Here is a 20,676-nt window from a genome sequence, read left to right as displayed (position 1 = left end):
ATAGAAGTGCTCTCAAGTACTTTTGAATGGCTGGAATAAAGAACTTTTAAGATACTACAGTCAACAGAGAAGTGACTATACCAGGGAACGTTTCTACAGAGCATTTTAGCACTGCAGATGCAGATTGATTTAAATGCAAATAAGGACCGTGATCAACCCAAGGTAAAAATTCATTTGTTGTCTCTGGCAAAGGGAATGAAACCAGCTTGAGTAGTTTGAAAGGAATAGATTTTATGATTTATGCCTTGTGGCTAGCAAGGAAACTGGACTTTGGAGAGGGCCCTTAACGTAGGAAAGTGCTAGGCAAAGGTGGAATTACCCAGTGTAATAAAAAGGATTCCTCTTTTACACCAACCCAAAGTAACGTTAAATGAGGTGAGGAGGAAGGCTGTTAGGGTCAGGCGAATTACAAGGAAAGTGCTGGTGGTTCACACCCAAGATCCTTTCGGAGGATCAGGGTGAGGAAAGGCAAGGCTCAGGGTGTGAAACCAGTCAGGGCGGGGAAGCCTTTCCAAGCAGGAAGTGGTGCGGAGTGCTAACCTGGAGCAAAAGAATCTCAGAAACAGCACCTGGGCTCAGGAAAAACAAAACAAAACAAAAACAAGAGGGCATCGGTCCAGGAGGGCTAGATCTTCCGGTCCCCCAGGAGCAAATGCGTCCACGAATTGCTCAGCTACTTCCCGAGCTGGATCGGAGACTGCCTTTTTGTTTGTTTTTGGTGCCCTGCCTCCGGGTGTATTCCGATCGAGGAGTGGAAATTCACCCTTCTTACAAAGAAAACCGCAGGGACGCCAGGACGGGGTTTGAGTGAGACCTTGTTCTAGGTAAGCCAACTCTTAACAGAGGGGAGGGATTGGCCCTACGCTGCGAGCCGGGCGGCGAGGAGGCTCCCGAAGGCCATCAGGCGCTGCTGCAGCACGGCTCGGAGCAGGTCGAGCTTCACCCCCGGGGTCGGGTACGGCGAGAAGCGGTTCTGGCGGCTCCGGAGAAGACGGGCCGGGCCCCGGCCGCCCCCGGGACCCCGCCGGCCGTCGGTCCGCACGCTCGGCCGCCCCGCCGGACGCGGTCCCGGATACACCGCCTCCTGCCCGGCCACCAGGAAGCTGTCCCCGGACACCATGGCCAGGGCCTGGGCCGAGGGGCTGAGGTGGCCATGGGAGCAACGGTACGCCACCCGGTCCCGCTGGTCGCCGGCCGACAGAGACGCACAGTTCAGGGCCATCGTCAAACACTGCCCGCAGTGTCTGAGTTAAGCGGGGGCCTTCGAAGCTCCACAGGTCTGTCCGGCCCACCTCGGACGCACGCGAGGCCTCGCTATCCCAGGGGCGCCATCTCGAAGCGCGCGGGCGACCTTCCAAAGACACCGCCCACCCCCCCCCGACCTCGCGCACGCTCTTCTCGCGAGCGCACGCCGCGCAGGCGCAGTCCGCCCGCGTCGCCCCCCCCCCCCCCCGGCGCAGGCGCGAGGAGGGCGTGCGTCCCGGGCGTCGCTGCGTCAGGACGTAAGAATCTGATAAGACGTTGAGTTTGGCCGCGTAGGCCCGTGGGAGCCCGGGCCGCGGCCGGAGGTGCGGGGAGCAGGGCGGCGGGGGTGGGGGGGGGCGTCATCGCGATGGGGGCGGCGGCGGCGGAGGCGGATCGCACTCTGTTTGTGGGGAACCTGGAGACGAAGGTGACGGAGGAGCTCCTGTTCGAGCTGTTCCACCAGGTGAGCGGCGAGGGGAGGTCAACGTCCTTCCCGCGCGCGAGCCCGGGGTGCGATGGGGGGGGAGTGGGGAGGGGATGGGGGGGCGGGGTGTCGCCTTGTCCACGGAGGGGGGGTTACGCCAGTTCACCAGCCCCAGAGTGACCGCGGGGACCCCCCCCCGTGTCGGCGGCCGCGGTCAGGATCCGGGGGTCCGTTACTCCCCCCCCTGCTCCTCCCCCCTCGCCGGCTCCTCCTCCTCCCCCGAGGAGCCCAGTGGAAAGTCAGCGACTTTCAGGGAGTCCCCCCTTCGCTCCCCCCATAACTTCCTATCTGACTCGTAATCTAAGGGGAACCCCGTGTACCTTTTTCTTTTCCTGATTGTATTTCTGTCACGCTCAAACACACTGCCTTCCTTGGGACTCGTGAGACTGTATTTCCTCGACACGTCCTTGTTTCTCAGCCACACTTGTGTTGGTAGGCCGGGCCGGTGATCAAGGTGAAGATTCCAAAAGATAAGGACGGCAAGCCCAAGCAGTTTGCATTTGTCAACTTCAAGCACGAAGTGTCTGTGCCTTACGCCATGAACCTTCTGAATGGCATCAAACTCTTTGGGAGGCCCATCAAGATTCAGTTTCGATCAGGCAAGTATGACATGGCTTTTTGTTTTTTAAACAAGGAGCCGGGGTTCCTTTGCTGTTGACGTTTTACTCCATTTTAAGTACACTTCTGGATGAAAAATAATTGCTGCAATTCTGCGAGTTAGCAGACTTTTAATCCCTGAGTTAACCTTGACTCCTGGGTTTTTGAAAATTGTCCTATTTAAACTGAGTTTACAGTTTTACCTTGGATTCCTAAGAGCATAGGAGCTTTACTGCGAGAGATGTGTAAGTATAAAATCCATGCTCTTAGCCGCAAGGATTCCTTTTTGAAAATGCCTAACCAGGCTGCTTTGTGATTTACTTTGACACTTTTGGTTCTTGGTCATGTCAGGGTGAGACCTTCCATAGATCTAGGATTATAATTTAGTGTAGGAACCAAGTAGAACGACCACCAGAATGGATATTTAAGATAGTATTTTGTTTGGAATGTTAGGTTTTGCATACTTTATATAAATACACTTACAATTTTTTTTTTCTGAAGAAAAGCTAAAGCAGTTGGCAATACTAAGCATTTTTATTATTTTTAAAGTCGTGTTTCCCTGTTTGGAGTGATTCTGTGTGAGGGAGACAAAATTTCAAATTAACCTTCTTGTCAATTTGAAACTTAGAAATTCTTTCATTCTAGGAAGTAGTCACGCCTCACAGGATGTCAGTTCATCCCATCCCCAGCATCAAGTTGTAAACTCAAGTCCTGCTTCCACATCTCCTACCAGGTAAAATTTCCCACTTACTGTTAAAGTCATTTATCAGACATTTCCTCAGGTGATGAACTTAAAATGCATGAGTGATTAGCTTCTTCATTATATTCCTCTGCCTTTACACTTTACTTGTGTTGCTTACATGTGATTTAAGTAGAATAATAGTAAATTGTTTTAAAAAATTGCTTCATGCAGTGGGAGAATGGATTAGAAAGGGCAAGAATGGATTAGAAAAACCAATTAAAAAGCTGTCTGTTGGTAGCTGGGCATGGCCGGCTCTTGTTGGCTCAGGAGGTTAAGTTCTTAGAATTATGGCTCATAGCCACTTGCAGGAAATTCTGTGGAGACCCTTACCCAAAAGAAAGAAGTGGTGCTATGGCTCAAAGTGTTAGAGCACTAGATGTGAGCACAAAGGCTTAAGGGCAATTTCAGGCCCTGAAGGACTGCCACACAAAAACAGAAGCTGTTGGTAGCTTCCTGGCAAGGAATTTGCAATGTGGGTGGTGGTTTGGATTAAGGCAGTGCCAAAAGCTGTAAAAATCTGAGTAGCTGTGAGGAGATACTGGAAGGTAGAGCTGTAAGCCAGCAGTACTACCAAAAATGTCTCCTTCAGATTGACCAACCTAACATCAAACTCCTTGTTTGTTTCTCTGTCAGTGGATCTCTTAGTCATGTATTTCTTAGAATCTTGTGAAAATACTCCCTCTACAATTTTCCCTTTGCACTATAAGAGCAGATACTCTTACACTTTTTTGTCTTGGAGAATTGGGTTATGCTTATGATAAGGATGCTTGATGAATAAATGATTATATGTAGCTTTTCTTGTTTTTGACAGATACGAAAGGACTGTGGATAATATGACTCCATCATCACAGATAGTTCAGAGATCATTTTCATCTCCAGAAAATTATCAAAGACAAGCAGTGGTAGGCTAATTGCTTTTCAAATTGGATCACTAAACAAAGTTGTACTTAGTATGCTTATATTATACTAGATAAAATGTTTGTCATTAACTATTGTTCATTTCAGTTGTAGGCTTTTTTCCCCTAAGTCCTGAAGGCATAAATTAAATGTATAAATTGTTTTTTGAGACAGGTACTTACTGTGTAGCTCTGTCTATTGTGGATTGCATACTTCTGCCTCAGGTCCCCGAGTGCTGAGAGTTCAGGTTTTGCCAGCACATCCTGCTTTTTTGTTTTTGTTTTGTTTTTGTTGTTTCTGTGTGTGTGTGTGTGTGTGTGTGTGTGTGTGTTGGGGGCATGGGGCTGGGTGGGCATTGTCTCTGAGCTCTTCAGCAGTACTGCCCTACCCCTGGGCCTGGGCATTAAGCTCTTCAACTCGAGGCTACCTCCCTACCCCTGCCTCTGTCTCTCTCGCTCGCCTGGGGCTTGAGCCTCTTTGTGTTCAAGGGTAGCACTCACTTGAGCCACAGCACCTCTTCTGGTTTTCTGGTGGTTAATTAATTGGAGATGAGTCTCACAGCTTTTTGTGCTGGGGCTGGCTTTGAACCCTGATCCTCAGATCTCAGCCTCCTGAGTAGGATTACCGACGTGAGCCACCTGATTCCCTGCAATTACTTGGTTGTCTTTGAACAACTTGGCTTTTATTTTTCCTGTTATTGTTGTTTGTACAACTTCCTTTCCTTGGCATATGATCATCTTGAAATGGTATATTATTCATCCTTTCACTACTCAGCTCTTATGTCACTTTAGACAGAGACTTATATCATAATCATTTTGTGTGACCTAATAGTCAAAAGTATTTGTAGGTATTCATCCAAGAGAATGAAGCTGTTGAGTGACTTACAGTTTTGTTCTGGTTTTCTTTTATCAGCTATGTGGTTAACTGACTAAATATGTATACGTTTTTCTGATTTACAATTAATATTTCCTTATTGTGTTTTCCCTTAGATGAACAGTGTTTTGAGACAGATGTCATATGGTGGGAAATTTGGTTCTGTGCCCGTGGATCCGTCTGGATTTTCATCAGTTCAGTCACATGGTCAGAATGTTCACCCGTCTTCAAGCTCCCCGTGGCGCCATGATGCACACTCATTACAGCGCAAAGTCAGACAGAGTTCCCATCCCTACCGAGCAGATAGACATTATAGTCAACAGCGATACCCTAGTCATGGGCCCGACTACCATGACAGAGGAGTCAGAGAGGATTTCCTCTACGAAGACAGGAGTCCCGATGGCTGGAACCACGACTACCATAACAGAAGAGACAGTAGGGATGGGAAATGGCACTCATCTCGACACTAGGAACTGTGCAATGAGATTGTCTTATAGGGTCATTTTAGACCCTTACGATTACGCTGGTCTGGACATTTTGTAAAACTGTACAGAGCAGCTTTATAAGTTGCACATATAAAAAGTTGCAAAACCCATAGCTGTGTTTTCATACAAAAATGAGAAGAACTGTGGTTCCAGTTTTATTACAGTAGTATTCTTTTACCTCAGGGTTTTATAAAAAAAAAAAAAAGCGCTACAGTTCCTGATCATTTTGGACAATTAGAAAGGATGAATTGTGTAAATTGGTTGTATTATAAGGCAAATGTTTTAATTATTATCTTTTTATATTGTAAGAATTATCTTGTTAATCTCTGTGGATATAATAGAAAGCATTCAAGTTGGTAGTCTGAAATGGCTATATTAATAAGGAAATACAACTTTTCAGTGATTCATTTTATTAACACTGTTTGAGGAAGCATACTATGTTTCGGGGTAAATATAGCCTTAGTGCAAATTTTTTTAACATGTCTTTTTGAGTTTTAGCCCTGCTTGACTCATAAATGTGAAGATACCCATACTATTTTATTCTAAACTTTTAATGTTTCTTTTTGTTTTTCTTTGCTGGTCCTGGGCTTGACCTCAGGGCCTAGACACTATTCCTGAGTGGCTTTTGCTCAAGGCTAGTGTTATACCACTTGAGCCACAGCTTCACTTATGGCTTATTTGGTAGTTTATTGGAGATAAAATTCTCAGATTTTCCTGCCCGGGCTGGCTTCAAACCATGATTCTCAGATATCAGCGCCTCCTGAGTAGCTAGGATTATGGGCTAGAACTACCAGTGCCCAGCAAATTTTAGGATTTTTAAAGATTAAATCATGTTTTGTGTAAGATGGGCTACTCAGGAAGCTAAATATCACTACTTGTATATTTTTGCATTAAAAATTACAGTATTAATGAAAGTTCTTTTTCCGAACAAAAATATCAGTGCACAGACAGATAAAATAGTAAAATGTTTTACTAAAAATGCTCTTTTTGAGAAAAATTTTTGGAAGCCTTTATGTGCTACTGCCTCTATCAGTCAGACTTCAGAAATTTTTAACTTTTCAGAGTACTCAGCACACGGGTATAAGGGCACAAGGGTACAGTTTATTGTGGAGCTTGTACAGGTTGCTTTTTTTTTGTGAACATTGACTGGAAAGAAAGTTAACGTTTTCTAATTTAGAAAATTTTAAATCTCATTAACAAAAACTTTTTGTATTGATTCTGTTTCCTTGCCGAGCTATTTATAAAAACTCTGAAAAATTTTACTATTAACCACAGTATTTGTACCATGTTGCTTTTTAATATATTAAAACCAAAAAGGAATGTGTCCGTATTGGCATTATTTAACTTGGGAGATATTCAGTAAGTCAGCTGATGTTGTTCACATTTATTTATACTTTATTGGGGATGAAGATCATTAGTCTTTTATAATTATAGTCCTGTACTATATATTTGTGGATAATTAAACCTGATGTTTTAGATTTCCAGCCAGTAATGTCTTGTATTACTATTAGAAGATGTCTGAATTCAGTCTTTGGTCTCCAGAAGTTTATTATGTTCTCTGTCTTGGTAAATGGAGCTGTCTATATGTGGCATTAAGATTTTTTTTTTTAAGTATTTGCTTAAGAAAATTAATAGGATTGGACCAGGAGAGTTGCTTAGTGGTAGAGTGCTCGCCTAGCATTCACAAAGCCCTAGGTTTGATTCCTGGCAGAAAAAGCCAGAAGTGGTGCTGTGGCTCAAGTGGCAGTACTAGCCTTGAGTTCAAGCCCCAAGACTGCCAAAAAAAAAAAAAAAATAGGATTTGTTTTCAAAGAACTTGTCATTTTCAGGTATCCTGCTGAACACATAATCAGTTGATTTACATATCAGAGCAAAGATGAATCCTGCTTTACAGGAATTCATTTGTATTTGTATCATTTCATTTTGTTTCACAGGGAATGTAGCTCAGTGGTAGTGTGCTTGCCCAATAAGTACCAGGGTCCTGGGTACGAATTGGGCAAGTACATAAAACCGAAGCCCATCTCGGAGGGCTCTGGACCTTTAGTAAGTTTTTCCTCTTATTGGCTTTCATATTGGGGAACCCTTGTCACGCCCTTCAGTCACGCCCTTCAGTCACACCCTCTTAAAATAACTGAAGTGTCTAAACGGATAGAGCAGGACAGCCTCAGAGAAGTCGGTATAGAGCCACAGCAGGACGTGAGTTCAAAGCATACTAATAAAAACGAGGTCTTGCTGTGGCTCAAGTGGTAGAGCACTAGCTTTGAGCTGAAAACCTCAGGGGCAGTGCCCAGGCCTAGAGTTCAAGCCCCACTACTAACCAAGAAAAAGTAGAGGGAGGGAGAGAAAGGTGAGGGGGGGGCACGGAACGGGGGATAGTCTTAAGATTTTTTAATAATGACAAACTCAGAATCATCATTACATCCTATTGTAAAAACAAACTGCATGTCATGGTCTAACGTGCCATTAACATGATTCAGATCTATGAATACTCTTGTTTCAGTAAGATTAGGATCTATATTCAGAAATGACACGTAGGTTTATATTACTTTGGTTAGAATTTAATCTCATTGCTTTTGGGTGCCTTAGTGGATGGTGTGCTTGGCCTTGTGAATTATACGTTACTGTGGTTTTATAAGTATTCATGAGACACTAATGTATAAACAGCTCTGTTTCTTCAAGGCTTTTTTTTCAGTATTTTTAGAACTTGAGGACATAGCCTTGATTTTTGTTGTTGTTTTCACTCCATTATTGAGGCAAGACTTGGTGAAGATTAGATTTCCCATGAGTTACCCAATTTTACACTGTTCTGGTGTTATATGAGGGGTGAGTAATCACTAAGATTCTTAAGAGAATTTCCCTAACCTAAAAGCTGATCAGTACTCTCATGAAAACTAGAGGCAAGCCTGGAAGCCCCTCTGTATGTTGGATGTTCTGTTTGCCTTTTTTTAAAAAAAAAATTTTTTTTTTGTTAAATAGACTTCTAATTTCCTCAACTGAGGAAGTTCCTGGGCTCAGCCTACCCTGCCCCAAACTTTCCACACTGTAGCCTGGTGGTTAGTAACCTCCGGGTAGCCAGCAGAGGCAGTTCTAATACTCACTTTTGTTTCTCTTGGGATCACTGTCTTTTGTTCCTCATCTCTTTGGTTTTTTAAGACTTGTCTGTATTATGTCTGGAAGATAAGTCTTAATCCCTTTTACTTCATCTTGGTCAAAAAATAGAAAAAAAGATTTAGACTTATCTAAAAATTCCAATTCCATTTTAACTACATTGCAATTCTGACACTTCCTAGAGTTAGGGCACACTTACTAGGTTAAGGGCTTAATTCTCTCTGAGATTGCCTACAATTCAGACAGCAGCCACAAGCTCAGGAACTCCTACACATTCAGGTTAACCCAAGGTTTCATCACTTACTGTCTTAAAGAGAGACTCACAGGATTAGATAAAAGCTATAATTAAGCCCAGCCCATAAAAGATTCTATACAAGTGGTTCTACTTTTTATGTATCAAATTTAAAAGAAACTAAGAAATGGAGACCATTTCTTACAAATCAAGACACAAACATAAAAGTGTAGCAAAACAGGTCGGGTGCTGGTGGCTCTTGCCTGTAATCCGAGCTACTTACTAGGCTGATCTGAGGGTGGCAGTTTGAAGCAAGGTAAGGCAGAAAGTTCATGAGATTCTTATCTTGAATAAACTAGAATTAAAAGCTGGAAGTGAAGCTGTGGCTCAAGTGGTAGAGTTCTGTCTTTGAGCAAAAAAACAGGGACAGCACGCAGGCCCTGAGTTCAAGCCCCAGGACCAGTACAAAACAATGTGACAGGACTCCATCAGCAAAGCAGTTCCAATACACATACACAATCTACACTGTCCACATCAGGTGCTTATACTTGTAAATGTTTCAATGATCTTTTTCAAAACAGCTTTTATGGCCCTCCCAGGCTGAGTGGACCAAAAGAATAGAAGAATGAATCCAGGTTACTATCTTTAAAACTCCCTTTAGGTAACAAGGTTTCTTTGTCACAAAACAAATTCACCAGATAGGAGTTCCTGTGCTTTCTACCAGTAGCTCTGAAACAAGTGGGAGAACAGTTTCAGGAAAATACAGCATGTGTAACTCAAGGCTGTGAACATTTTTGACTCACTCTTTGCATACAAACTATCAAAGTTTAAGGGATTCTCCAAATGTGAAATTATTATTTGGCCCTCTCTCCTGGAAGTCACATCTACAGAAACTACGTCTGAGCGTGAGTGATAAAGAACATTAAAAAAAAAAAAATCCTTTAGAGGACAGCTGCTTTCTTTGGTGTTAATTGAGCTGGTAATCAGATTTGTTCCAGAAGGCTGACTCCGAGACCTTTGAAGGATGGAGATGACACCAACTAAGCTGCAGCACCGCTCAGCTCACATTGCTCCTGAAGGAATGGCCTGTGCCAGGGACGGAAGAGGGACTTGGATGGACTGCCTGGCCTGGGAGGAGGGAGCTCTTATAAGATCCCATTTAAGGACTTGCAAATCATGACAGTGGATTGGCTCTGAGATTGCTCTTAGGTTCCAAGTAAATGGGGGCGGCGGGGGGGGGGGTGAAAACCTAGCAAGCTAATAATCTCCTTTCGTAAAAACCACTTAATCTATGGAAGAAAAGGGCAAGTAAATTAATTTTAAATAAAAGGGGGGGCGAAGCAAAAGGATATAAACACGAAATCAGATTTTTTTTCTGACCATTTGAAGTAGAACTTTTTTTTCCCCCCAACACCTTGATTTTGAATCCATCAACACTCAAGAACTAACTCCTGGAAGCAAACAAACTTCGCTGTGAATAACAAGCACAACATTTAGCCACATCCGAAAAACACGTGGCGGGGGTGGGGAGGAGGGAGCGCCAGCGCTTGCCCGCGGCACTACCAGTCCCATCAGCCCATTCGGCGTCCCAGCTGAGTCGCGGTGGCAGATCTGGCGCGAGGCATGCCGGAGCTTGTAGTCTTTGCTCTTTGGCCTCTCCCCTCCCCTCCCCGAGGCTTTGCGACGTTTAGCGACTGCAGCGCCTGCGCGCGGCCGGCGGCTGGGCTGGGCTGGGGCGGCGGCGGCGGCTGGTGCCGGGCGATGCTAGGCGGCTCCCCGGGCGCCAGGCTGTGGCGGAGTGTGGGTGGACTGCGCGGGCAGTTCGGGGCGCGAGGTGTCCGCGAAGGTGGCGCAGCCATGGCGGCGGGGGAGAGCATGGCTCAGCGGATGGTCTGGGTGGACCTGGAGGTGAGCGAGGCGTCTCCCGTCCTGGGTGGTGGGGCGGGGGGGGGGGTCTCAGGTGTCCCAGGTGAGAGGAGCCCCGCAGGTGTGGGGGACGGAGCAGGACGGCTCGGGGGGGGGTGACCAGGTGTCTGCACCGAGGTGGGCTTACGTCTGACCCCAGACGGCAGGCTCAGGGCCTCGGGTGGGGGTGGGGGTGGGGATGGGGGGGAGGGGGAGGGGTGGCTCCCCCCCCCACCCCGCGCTGTCAGAGACTCCCGGCCAGCTGCTTCTGGTTAGAAGACTGAGGCCCAGGTAGGGGGAGGCTGCGGCAGGCTTCAGGGCTGAGTGATGGCTGGAGTCACTGTAATCCGTCTACCTGGCCTCCCCCCTGCTGCCCTGAGCCTCCTCCGTGAAGCGAGCGTTCTGCCTGGTGAGGAAGCTGGAAACTTCATGGCGTGCTGGCTACACTTTGCCCACTGTCCCAGACGAGAAACGCAGTGCTTGACAGATAGCAAGCTCTGGCCAAGTGTGTGCTTTGGGTGTCCGAGGACTGAGGTGTCATGCCCAGGAAGTGTCACTACCTTTTCTATCCTCTCTGCATAACGTACATAGAATAGGTATGAGGGCCATCCTGGGAAATGGGTAGAGAGCAGGAAGAGTTACTTCTTTTTTTTGGCATGTTGTAATGTATTTATTTTTATTGCAGATGACGGGATTGGACATTGAGAAGGACCAGATTATCGAGATGGCCTGTCTGATCACTGACTCTGATCTTAACATACTGGCTGAAGTAGGTGATGCCGCGCTACTTAATGAGGAGGGTGTTGGAAATCTAAAGCTCACTTTCCTAATCTCATGATTTGAAACCTCAGCAAACACATGTCCGAATAAGCCCAAAGGAATGTATGAAGCCATGGTAGACTTGATACTAGAACCCAAGTCATTTCTCCTCATGGTCTGGTTATCAGTTAGCTAGTGCCAAAAATTTACAGAAACTTTGCTGTTGGCTAGGAGTTCATTGTGTGCCAGTGATAGTTCTCAGTGCGTTTATGTGTGTTCATTGTCAGCCCTCACCACAGCAGTAAGGTAGGTACTGTGTTAGTAATAACGCTCACATAATAGAGGAAGACATGGAGAAGCCAGTCATTTAAACCAAGCTGTATCAGTGAAATGCTCCTAACCTACTCTCCTACAATAGGATAACCAGCTATGTCCCATCAGTATTGTCATTTCTGCCTGAGTGTCCATCTTTATGTCATACCCTGACCCTGCCTTGATTTCATATGTAATAATCCCTTTGAACTTAGAGGACATTGAGTCTAGGACTTCTCTGTGGAAGTCAAAATCTGTAGGTGCTCAAGTCCCTTATATAAACTGATAGGATATTGCATATAACCTATACACACCCTTATATGCTTTAAATCCTTTCTAGATTATGTTACTTATTCTAATTACTATATTTGTTGTCAATTACCTCCTAAAATGTAACTGTTGTATAAAGGATGGTTATACTCAGTAACAACAACAACAAAAGTCTCTGTGCATATCCAATGCCAATGTATTACCTCCTTCAACTCCCAACAACTTCAGCCTGATGTCAGGTGACTCATTGGTGATGGAACTTGTGGTGCTAGAAGGCCAGCTGCCTTTTCAACCAGGATGTGTTTTTCTTCTAGATCTATGTTAAAAGTTTAGGATTTCTGTGGATGCACATTCAGCAAGTGCTTTCTTGTTGACATACTGGGCATGCATGGTGTAGGCTTTTATAAACTGCTTTTAACTGCAACAGAAAACTAAACAAAGCACACCTGCTACAGTTCAGCCGCTCATGAAACATTTAATAAGCTTGTGTAGCCTCTGGTTGGTAGACCAACCATGGTCTTGAATAACTGTTTGAGACTGCCAGCAATAACTGGAGTCACTAAAACCAGCATAACAAAAATCCTGTAGTCCCAAAGTAGAGACGTTGATGGAAGAGCCCTGTGAAAATAAGTTCCCAGAGGGCAGGAATGGCTTATGACATCTACAGTTTTCCATTTATTTTCTGGGTGAGGAAAAGAGATGCGAACGCAAAGCATTTATACATGGGTTGTTGTACTGGTGAGGAACGCTGCTTCTCTTCCTTGAGCAAAAAAGTCAAAGGCTTTAGGCTCTGAGTTCAATTCCTGGTCCCAACACAGAAAAGAAAAAAGGACAAGCTAAGGTCAGTTTGTTGTTACTCCTGGAACTCTAGCTGGCCAGTTTTTAAAAAGTACTAAAGTACTGTTAATATTAAACAGTATAACTTATTCAAAGTACCTGTACTATGACCTATTGGTTCTCTAGTTGTAGCCTTTGTATTTTCTTTGTATGCTGTTCTGCAATTTGTTTTCTTCCCACCAAAGTACTGATGCTTTCCGAAATAAACCCACAGATCGAGGTTAGCAAACCTTCAGCTAAAATAGTTTAGGCTTTGCATGTCATATACTTCTCTGTCATGGGTTCTTTTTTTCTTTAATGAATGTAAACTGATTTTTAGCTTGCATCATAAAAAAAGCCAAAATTGGGGGCTGTGGTTTGCTGAGTCTTGGTAGGTATCCTTGTCCCCTGTTAGAGGATGACTTGGTTTTCAGTGGTGTGTGTGTGTGTGTGTGTGTGTGTATGTGTATGTGTATGTGTATGTGTATGTGTATATTTGTGTATATGTTTGTTTCTGTGTCATTTTTGCCTCCCTATGGGCCACTTGTAGAGTTCACAAAGTATCCTTATCTCCTGTTTTCTCTGATAGGTAAATTCATTTAGTCCTTAATCCCGTAACTCTGAAAGCAAGCTCCTTCCTATCTGTTCTTAGTGACTAATGGCTTGTCCCCTCCACAGGGTCCCAACCTGATTATAAAACAGCCAGATGAATTGCTGGACAGCATGTCTGATTGGTGTAAGGAGCACCATGGGAAGGTAACATTACCAAATCACAAGATTGCTGCTTTGGGGATCAGTAACAAGCTTGTTGCGTCCACATCTGAATCCTATTCCATTGCTGGATGGTATTAAAAAAAAATGGGTTAGAGGAAGATTGTTTGGCAAGCCTGGGAAACTGTTTGCTCTTTACTTTTCATCTCTGGGGCCTCTCGAGATCCTCTCCTGAAAGTCCTCTATTTTTCTCTTCTGCATTCAATCTGTGGTGAATGAACGCATTGTGGATTGTCAAGTATGACTGGAGTCAGTCTTTTGGATAAGGGTAGACATCAACTGTCAGAGAAAGGGGAATGCGCTCCTGTTAAGTGTGTTTCTTCCCAGAGGTTATGTCCTTGGACTTTGGGCAACGTTCTCTTTTTGACTGTGTGGAGATTGGCTATTGGCCAATCAGGAACATAACTTATTTGTCTTGGATTCTTTTAAGAAACGATCAGTATAAAGATGGCAGTTCCCATTGGAACTTGAGCTCTTAAAAGAAAATACAAACACACCCAAAGAATGGTGATATTTGCTCGTGTTAGAAGTGAAGTTTCATTTCTGGATACCTTTGAAAACTGACTTCATATGTCTCTGGTGGGGGCTGGGGATTCTCTCTTGCAGTCTGGTCTTACCAAGGCAGTGAAGGAGAGTACAATCACATTGCAGCAGGCAGAGTATGAATTTCTGTCCTTTGTACGACAGCAGACTCCTCCGGGGCTCTGTCCACTTGCAGGTAAAATGCAATCCTATGTGTACCTTGTAGATAGTCTGCTGTTGTAAGTGGGCAGCACACTGCCGTTCCTGCAAGACCAGCCGTGTCTTCCACTTAACTCTGATTTGGATTATGTCTTGTAGATGATTTTTTTTCCCCTCCCATATTTTTATCTCAGAAAAATTTCAAATGTGTGGAAAAATGTGTGGATTTAGTAATTGTTTTAACTTTGTGATGTGTTGGGTTTAACTTTTTTTTTAAACTTTTGGAAAGAAATTACTGACTTGTGACCCTCATTCCTAAAATGAAGATGTTCATCAAGCATCTCCTGAAATAGGGATATCCTTTTCTTTGACAATACAGTATCTTTGCTGTGTTGAAAATGATGAAAGCTCATCTCACCCAGGATGCCTTGTCCACATTTGATGCTCTTTCTGAATGTCTTCGTTGATTTTTAAACCAGGAGTCAATCAGAGATCATGCATCTGACTTGGTTATCGTGTCTCTTTAGTCTGTTGATCTAAAACCCTCTACCTCCTATCTTTCCCCACTTTGTGATAATGATTTTTTTTTAAGACACAAGTCCAGTTTTACCAGGATTTTTTTTTTTTTAAAGATTGACATTGTCAGAGGGAAATTGATGATGTTCTGTGGGGGTATATTTGTATTTGTATATGTAAATTCATGTGGTAACTAAAGCTTCCTTTAAGTACATAAAAAGGTTTTGACATTAAGTTCAAGAAAAATTATATGTTGTACAAAAGTTTTCCCCAGCAAACCTGACTGATGTCTTATTTTGAAGTTTTTATTACAGTTTTAGTGTTTTTTTAAAAATTATAAACCATTGTATGGAAACATGAATATAAATATGACTTGTCAAAAAACCTGGAATGTAAATAAAGTTTTATTTACTACATGTCAGTTAAATTATGAGTGTTAGTGTGGATTTTGTGACCCCGGGAGAAAGATTGTACATTGGAATGACCTGGAAAAGCCACACATTTGTGCTTTCTTTAAAGTGTGTATAATGATAGATTTATTCTTTTTGTTCATGGGAGGCCGTTTGCAAGGTTATTATGAAGTACACTGACTATAGTTTGAAATGCTTGGGATTCTGTACTTGTAACTTACTCAAAACTGATGTGGAAACGCTTTTAGACTAAATTGCAATTTATTGTATACTATTAGAAACCCATAGATGCAGTATGCTTCATGTCTTTCTAGGAAATTCTGTTCATGCAGATAAGAAGTTTCTTGACAAATACATGCCCCAGTTCATGAAACATCTTCATTATAGGATAATTGATGTGAGCACTGTTAAAGAACTGTGCAGGTAAGGGCTCGCGGTAGGATTGCCTCATTTAGCATGTCTTCATCAAGAACTGGTAGAGCGTGATTGAATGAGGCTGCACTTAAGGGTCCTGAATGGTGAGACTTGGGAGAAAGGTCGAAGATCTTCCTTTGGTGAACTTCACCAGCACTTGTTCTGTGCCTTACATTGGCCTGTCTGCTAGGCACATAAAGGCAAAGATCTTAGGTAGCTTAGGGTCTAGCAGGTTGTATAGTGGGAATGTGAATGTGGAATCTGAGGGCTTAGGGTACTGTGTACTGCAGCAGGGGAAATTTGGAAGTAGCAGATGGCTTTTGAGTTAAGATTTAAGGAAGAAGTTTCCCAGATATGTAAATGAGGAAAGAATTCTATCCTTAGTCAGCTGAGGTGTTAGAGAATTGGAAGGTAAAGCAAATGTGTACAAGGAATTACCGATTATTTATTAGTGATGGGGCACGGAAACTTGAGGTTGATAAAGGTGGGAGGTAAGACCAGGTCATGTGTGCCATGCTGAAGGGGGTTTTTATCTAGTCAGGGATAAGATTCCTATTTCTTTGAAAAGGTTTCAGAAGAAAGTGGTCATTGTATTAAGCTAATCCTTCAGATTACACGGTAGCAGGCAAAGTGGGAGGGAGATTTTTGCATCATCTTGGAGAGAAGAATGAGCTAGGAAAATGACCATTGCATTGTCAAGAGGGATATGGAGGTGAAATTTTGAGCAGGTCAGTTGGCCCAACATTGAAAAATTGAGTGAGGGAGTGAGGAAAATTTTTGGTGTTTCTAGTTGAGGCAGCTTGGGTGGATGATTGTGTCAAAGAATGAAAAAGAAACTCAAGGAGGAGTAGATTTAGAGGATGGAGTGGGTGAGCTGTATCTCTGAACGTCTATATCCAGTAGGTAGTTGTGACAGAAACTCAAGAGGGTTGGACTGTCATTGGAGACTGAGGAATCCTATACTGATGAGCTTGCTCAAAGAGATCATAAAAGAAAAGGGAGGGTGGAAATTAAGAGGCACTGGCAAAGAGGCTATTTGAAAGTCACAAATGCCTTTTTCAGTGTCATAAATGACTTGAAGGAGGTAATTATTCAGTGTGTCTGAGACAGTTTCCTTTGAGAGTTCCATTTCTACCGTGTGTAGACGCTGGTATCCAGAAGAATATGAATTTGCACCAAAGAAGGCTGCGTCTCACAGGTAAGACAGCCCTTCCAGTGTGCCACACTGATGCACAACGGCCAGCTTTCTGGCTGTTTGAAAAAACATCCCCTTCTCTATTCTTCCTCCTCAAGGAAGGATAAAGATTGCCTTGCAGAAAGATACTTTCCCTTAAGTCTGAGATTCTAGATTATGCTCTTAGGAGGGTCATCTAGGGTCTCCCTCTTGTTTTTGTATTAACTTGATTTGTAGGTGTGATGGTGCAAAGTGTAGTCTTTCTAGAAGTGAGCAACATTAGTTCTCTTCTTGAAGAACATGCAGGACTTAGAATGAAAGGATTTTGTGTTCACTTGTATAGTGTAACTGCTATAGATGGACACGTCAGGGTTTTTTTTTTTTTTGGTGTGTTCATAGCATTGGCATGAAGTATTATTGCACAAGAAACTTAAAGGCTTTGCACATCAAGTGTTCTGTTATCATTTCATTATATTGCCTATTTTTTGTGTGCTGTTTCGAAACAGAATGTGGTGGGAGATTTAGTGCTGAGCTTCTAAAGGTAGCCTTTTTTTTTTTTTTGCCAATCCTGTGACTTGAACTCAGGGCCTGGTTGCTGTCCCCGAGCTGCTTCTGCTCAAGGCTAGCATTCTACCACATAGCCACAGCACCAATTCTGCCTTTTTCTGAGTAGTTTATTAGAGATAAGAGTCTCCTGGATATCCTGCCCGGGCTGGCTCTGTACTGCACTCCTCAGATCTCAGCCTCCTGAGTAGCTAGGAGCATAGATGTGAGCACCCACTATCTGGCTCTCAAGGTAGTTTTCTAAGGATAGTGAAAGGAGGTCATAGCAAGACCAGTCCTCAAGCTAAGAAGCCTGACATTCTCCTGGGCATGCCTAGAGTGTACTTCAATTCTGCATGGAGCAGTTGGGGTTTAGTACTGTTTGGATATTTTAGCTTTAAGAAAGTTAATAGTCTTCCTGTGTTGTTTATGTCAGGTCATGTCACTCTTAGATTTGGGAGACCCTCTATTACAAAACACACTGGTATTTCTGCAAAGAACTAGAACTGTGGGTATTTTTGTATGATATGAGATGTGGATATTTTCACCAAATGATATAAGTACCTAGCATCAATGCTAAGCTTTGTTTATAAAAGCACTTTGGCACTTGAAGTCCATTTTAGGTTTCAGTATTGGCATGTGAGGTTGCGTACCTCTACTTAGCTAGAAGGCTGTGTTTTTGAAAGTCTTTAGCCTTGTTCCCAAGAAGGAAGCAGATTTTTGTCTTAGCCACAGAAATAACTGTGATAAAACTCTTGCTGTAAAGTTTGTACAGTTTGTACAATGGGTCTTTGGCTGTTACTCAAAGATTAGTGATTTAGTTGAATGTTGTTCTAATAATGTTGTTTATCTGATTTCTCAGACCACAGCAAATAAAATAGCATGCTGGAGAGGGGTGGTCACTGATCTCGCCCAGATCACCCTGGGGGAGGCGTTGAACCCTCTTTATGGCTGCTGACTGTCCCAGCTGATGGTTGATATTTCTTGTGATGACTGAGTCATGAAGGATGTTCAAGTATATTGGGTACAGGGACATCATTTAGTATTGGGCAATGTTTTATGAGCTGTTAATAAGTATCCCATAAAGATGGTCCATTAAGTTTTAGAAATACTGTACAGACATCTAGCTTCCTCTTAGCAATTCATTGTACACATTAGTTTATTAAATGTTTCACAGAAAACTTCTGAAAAGAAATGTTTTCCCTGGATTTATCTAGCTTCTAATTTAGTTTTTCCTGGATTTATTTGTCCTTGAATTCCTCCCCTCCCTGCTACCCATGGCCCGGGAGGGGAAATTCCATCTTCACATTAGAAAACAGTCCTGGAATTTTTATTTTATTTTATTTTTTTGGTGGGTCATGGGGCTTGAATTCAGCCTGGGCGTTGTCCCTGAGCTCTTGAGCTCAAGGCTACCACCCTACCCTTGAGCCAAGACCCACTTCTTGTTTTCTAGAAGCTAATTGGAGATAAGAGTCTCAGGTCCTTTTGTGCCTGGGCTGGCCTTGAACCTTGATCCTCAAATCTTGGAAATGATGAAAATATTTTACAAAGAACAAAATACTTAAAAAGGCTTTACCAGAAAAGATCCACTTCTGCATGATGCTGGATAGTTCGATTTGTAGTAATTCATTGTCCTTAAGTTATTCATTTTTTAAAGTTATGTTTGCAGAATAATTTCCATTTCCCTTGCTTGTGGACATTCAGTTGGGTGTGGTGTGTTTGCTTGTAGGGCCCTCGATGACATTAGCGAAAGCATCAAAGAGCTTCAGTTTTACCGAAATAACATCTTCAAAAAAAAAACAGATGAGAAGAAGAGGAAAATTATAGAAAACGGGGAGAATGAGAAGACCGTGAGTTGACGCCGGTGTTTGGCTGCTACAGCAAAGTTCTCTGGAATCGCCTCTAGTGGTTTCTCTCCTGTATTTCCCCACCTCCTTTTTCTTTCCATGCTGATGTCTGGCAGAGTACCTTCTTTTAGTTAACGTGCATCTCCAGATTACTCTGCTCCTCTTAACGCCCCGTTATGACACCACAGCTCCTTTGTGAGAACCAGGCCTTGCCCGACCCTTGATACACACCTCGCGTTTGCTTTTAGATCATTTCTTTTGTTTAAAAGTAAATAAATAATAAAGCTAATTCTATTGAAATGCAGATTCCTTGTGCCATCTAATTCTTTGGTAGTTAAGTCACTGGGGGAACAATAGTCCCATTCTCTTCCAGTATTTACTGGTTACTGTATCTATTTAAGTAAAAGTTATCTTTAAATTGTTGTGTTTAATATTTAATGTACACTTATGGAGAAATGGCCCTTTTTAAAAAAAAAAGTGGTATGCTAATGTTTAAATCCTCACCATGTAATTTGAATGAATTTCTCATGTCTACTGGGAAGTACACTTAACTGTTTTGCTTTTTCCAGTCCTTCTTCACAAGGGGATTTGGGCTCAGTGTTATCTAGACTGTGCTAGAATACGTTTACTGGGCTTTCATGAAATCTAAGCGAGGTTAGAGGTTCTCTAAGTGACCCCCAAGGTTTGGCTCACTGACTGGGTAATACGTACACAGGCAGTCAGTGTCCCCGGCTTTCAGAATGTGAGTAGCCGATGTCCCTGGCCTGCTGGCCAGCACATAGCCGATTCCAACTGGAATCCCATCACTTCCTAGTGGATGTAGCCCAGACCACAGTGTAAGGTGCTGGGTGCCATGGAGTCATTTGGAGCACATGGCTCACTGTGTGACAAACCAGGGAATTCGTGCTCTCAGGGAGAGCTAACGAAAGCAGAGACTTGTGTGTTGATCTCAAGTTGCGTCCCTACTTGATTATAGGCTGGAGTAGTACGTAGTCCTCATGTGTGATTGCTGCAGATGCAGACTGGAGAAGAGGAATCTTACAGTGCTCTTCCTTGTGTAAAACTTGTCCTGACTTGAGTCACTTATGTAATGAGCGAATGAGTAGAGACAGCTATTTTAATGTAACTTTTCCAAAGGAAGACAATCGAAAGCTTAGATTCACAAGTCTTAGGAATTTAGATCTGTGGATTTTCCTGTGCTGTCTCTCCTGTGTGGAATGGGACATGGCTACATTAGTGATTTGGAAAGCCAGACTGGGTTATAAGAACAGGGATTTCGAGTCAAATCTGTGCACTCAAATATCTGAATCTCAGCTTCCATGTCTGTAAAGTTAAAAATGGTACCTAACACGAGGAATTGTTAAAATTAAGTGAACTACTACTGTGGTTCTGAGCTCACCCCTGGTCCTCCATGGACACCTTCTGTTTTGGCTGCTACTGAGGTTTGCGCTCAAGGCCTCATATTTGTTCAGTTTTGTAGGCTTGGCTGTCTCACTTTTCTGACTGAGTCACAACTCCAGCCTTGCTTTTCCCTGGTTATTTTGCGGATGGAATATTTTGGACTTGTCTGTCCTGATTGGCTTTGAACCTTTATC

At 43.3% G+C, this 20,676-nt stretch overlaps 3 protein-coding genes across 3 annotated transcripts; 2 read left to right on the top strand and 1 right to left on the bottom strand.

The window, feature by feature from the left end:
- Nucleotides 1–798: 798 nt before the first annotated feature.
- On the bottom strand, nucleotides 799–1,426 carry C27H11orf71 (chromosome 27 C11orf71 homolog). Its single transcript, XM_090319485.1, has one exon. The coding sequence runs from the start codon at nucleotides 1,220–1,222 to the stop codon at nucleotides 860–862; it is 363 nt and encodes a 120-aa protein (XP_090175611.1). The 5' UTR covers nucleotides 1,223–1,426; the 3' UTR covers nucleotides 799–859.
- Nucleotides 1,427–1,581: 155 nt separating this feature from the next.
- Nucleotides 1,582–5,528, top strand: Rbm7 (RNA binding motif protein 7). The gene is made up of 5 exons (XM_090319483.1): nucleotides 1,582–1,708; nucleotides 2,166–2,328; nucleotides 2,972–3,059; nucleotides 3,880–3,970; nucleotides 4,955–5,528. The coding sequence occupies exons 1-5, from the start codon at nucleotides 1,613–1,615 to the stop codon at nucleotides 5,306–5,308; spliced, it is 792 nt and encodes a 263-aa protein (XP_090175609.1). The 5' UTR covers nucleotides 1,582–1,612; the 3' UTR covers nucleotides 5,309–5,528.
- Nucleotides 5,529–10,397: 4,869 nt separating this feature from the next.
- Rexo2 (RNA exonuclease 2) lies at nucleotides 10,398–19,385 on the top strand. The gene is made up of 7 exons (XM_090319484.1): nucleotides 10,398–10,571; nucleotides 11,254–11,337; nucleotides 13,404–13,481; nucleotides 14,103–14,214; nucleotides 15,418–15,526; nucleotides 16,662–16,715; nucleotides 18,964–19,385. Exons 1-7 carry the CDS (start codon nucleotides 10,425–10,427, stop codon nucleotides 19,091–19,093), a joined length of 714 nt encoding a protein of 237 aa, XP_090175610.1. The 5' UTR covers nucleotides 10,398–10,424; the 3' UTR covers nucleotides 19,094–19,385.
- Nucleotides 19,386–20,676: the final 1,291 nt, after the last annotated feature.

The sequence above is a fragment of the Megascapheus bottae genome, chromosome 27, assembly GCF_031878675.1.
Source record: "Megascapheus bottae isolate mThoBot1 chromosome 27, mThoBot2.hap1, whole genome shotgun sequence".
In the NCBI taxonomy this organism is placed as follows: Eukaryota; Metazoa; Chordata; class Mammalia; order Rodentia; family Geomyidae; genus Megascapheus; species Megascapheus bottae.
This window is presented reverse-complemented; position numbering and strand designations above follow the sequence as displayed.

Excerpts from the sequence above, each read along its gene's own strand:
- C27H11orf71 (XM_090319485.1), bottom strand. The coding sequence starts at position 1,222 with ATGGCCCTGAACTGTGCGTCTCTGTCGGCCGGCGACCAGCGGGACCGG.
- Rbm7 (XM_090319483.1), top strand. The coding sequence starts at position 1,613 with ATGGGGGCGGCGGCGGCGGAGGCGGATCGCACTCTGTTTGTGGGGAAC. Across the intron at positions 1,709-2,165 it reads TGTTCGAGCTGTTCCACCAG|GCCGGGCCGGTGATCAAGGT; the intron begins GTGAGCGGCGAG and ends TTGTGTTGGTAG. Across the intron at positions 2,329-2,971 it reads CAAGATTCAGTTTCGATCAG|GAAGTAGTCACGCCTCACAG; the intron begins GCAAGTATGACA and ends CTTTCATTCTAG.
- Rexo2 (XM_090319484.1), top strand. The coding sequence starts at position 10,425 with ATGCTAGGCGGCTCCCCGGGCGCCAGGCTGTGGCGGAGTGTGGGTGGA. Across the intron at positions 10,572-11,253 it reads TGGTCTGGGTGGACCTGGAG|ATGACGGGATTGGACATTGA; the intron begins GTGAGCGAGGCG and ends TTTTTATTGCAG. Across the intron at positions 15,527-16,661 it reads ACTGTTAAAGAACTGTGCAG|ACGCTGGTATCCAGAAGAAT; the intron begins GTAAGGGCTCGC and ends TACCGTGTGTAG.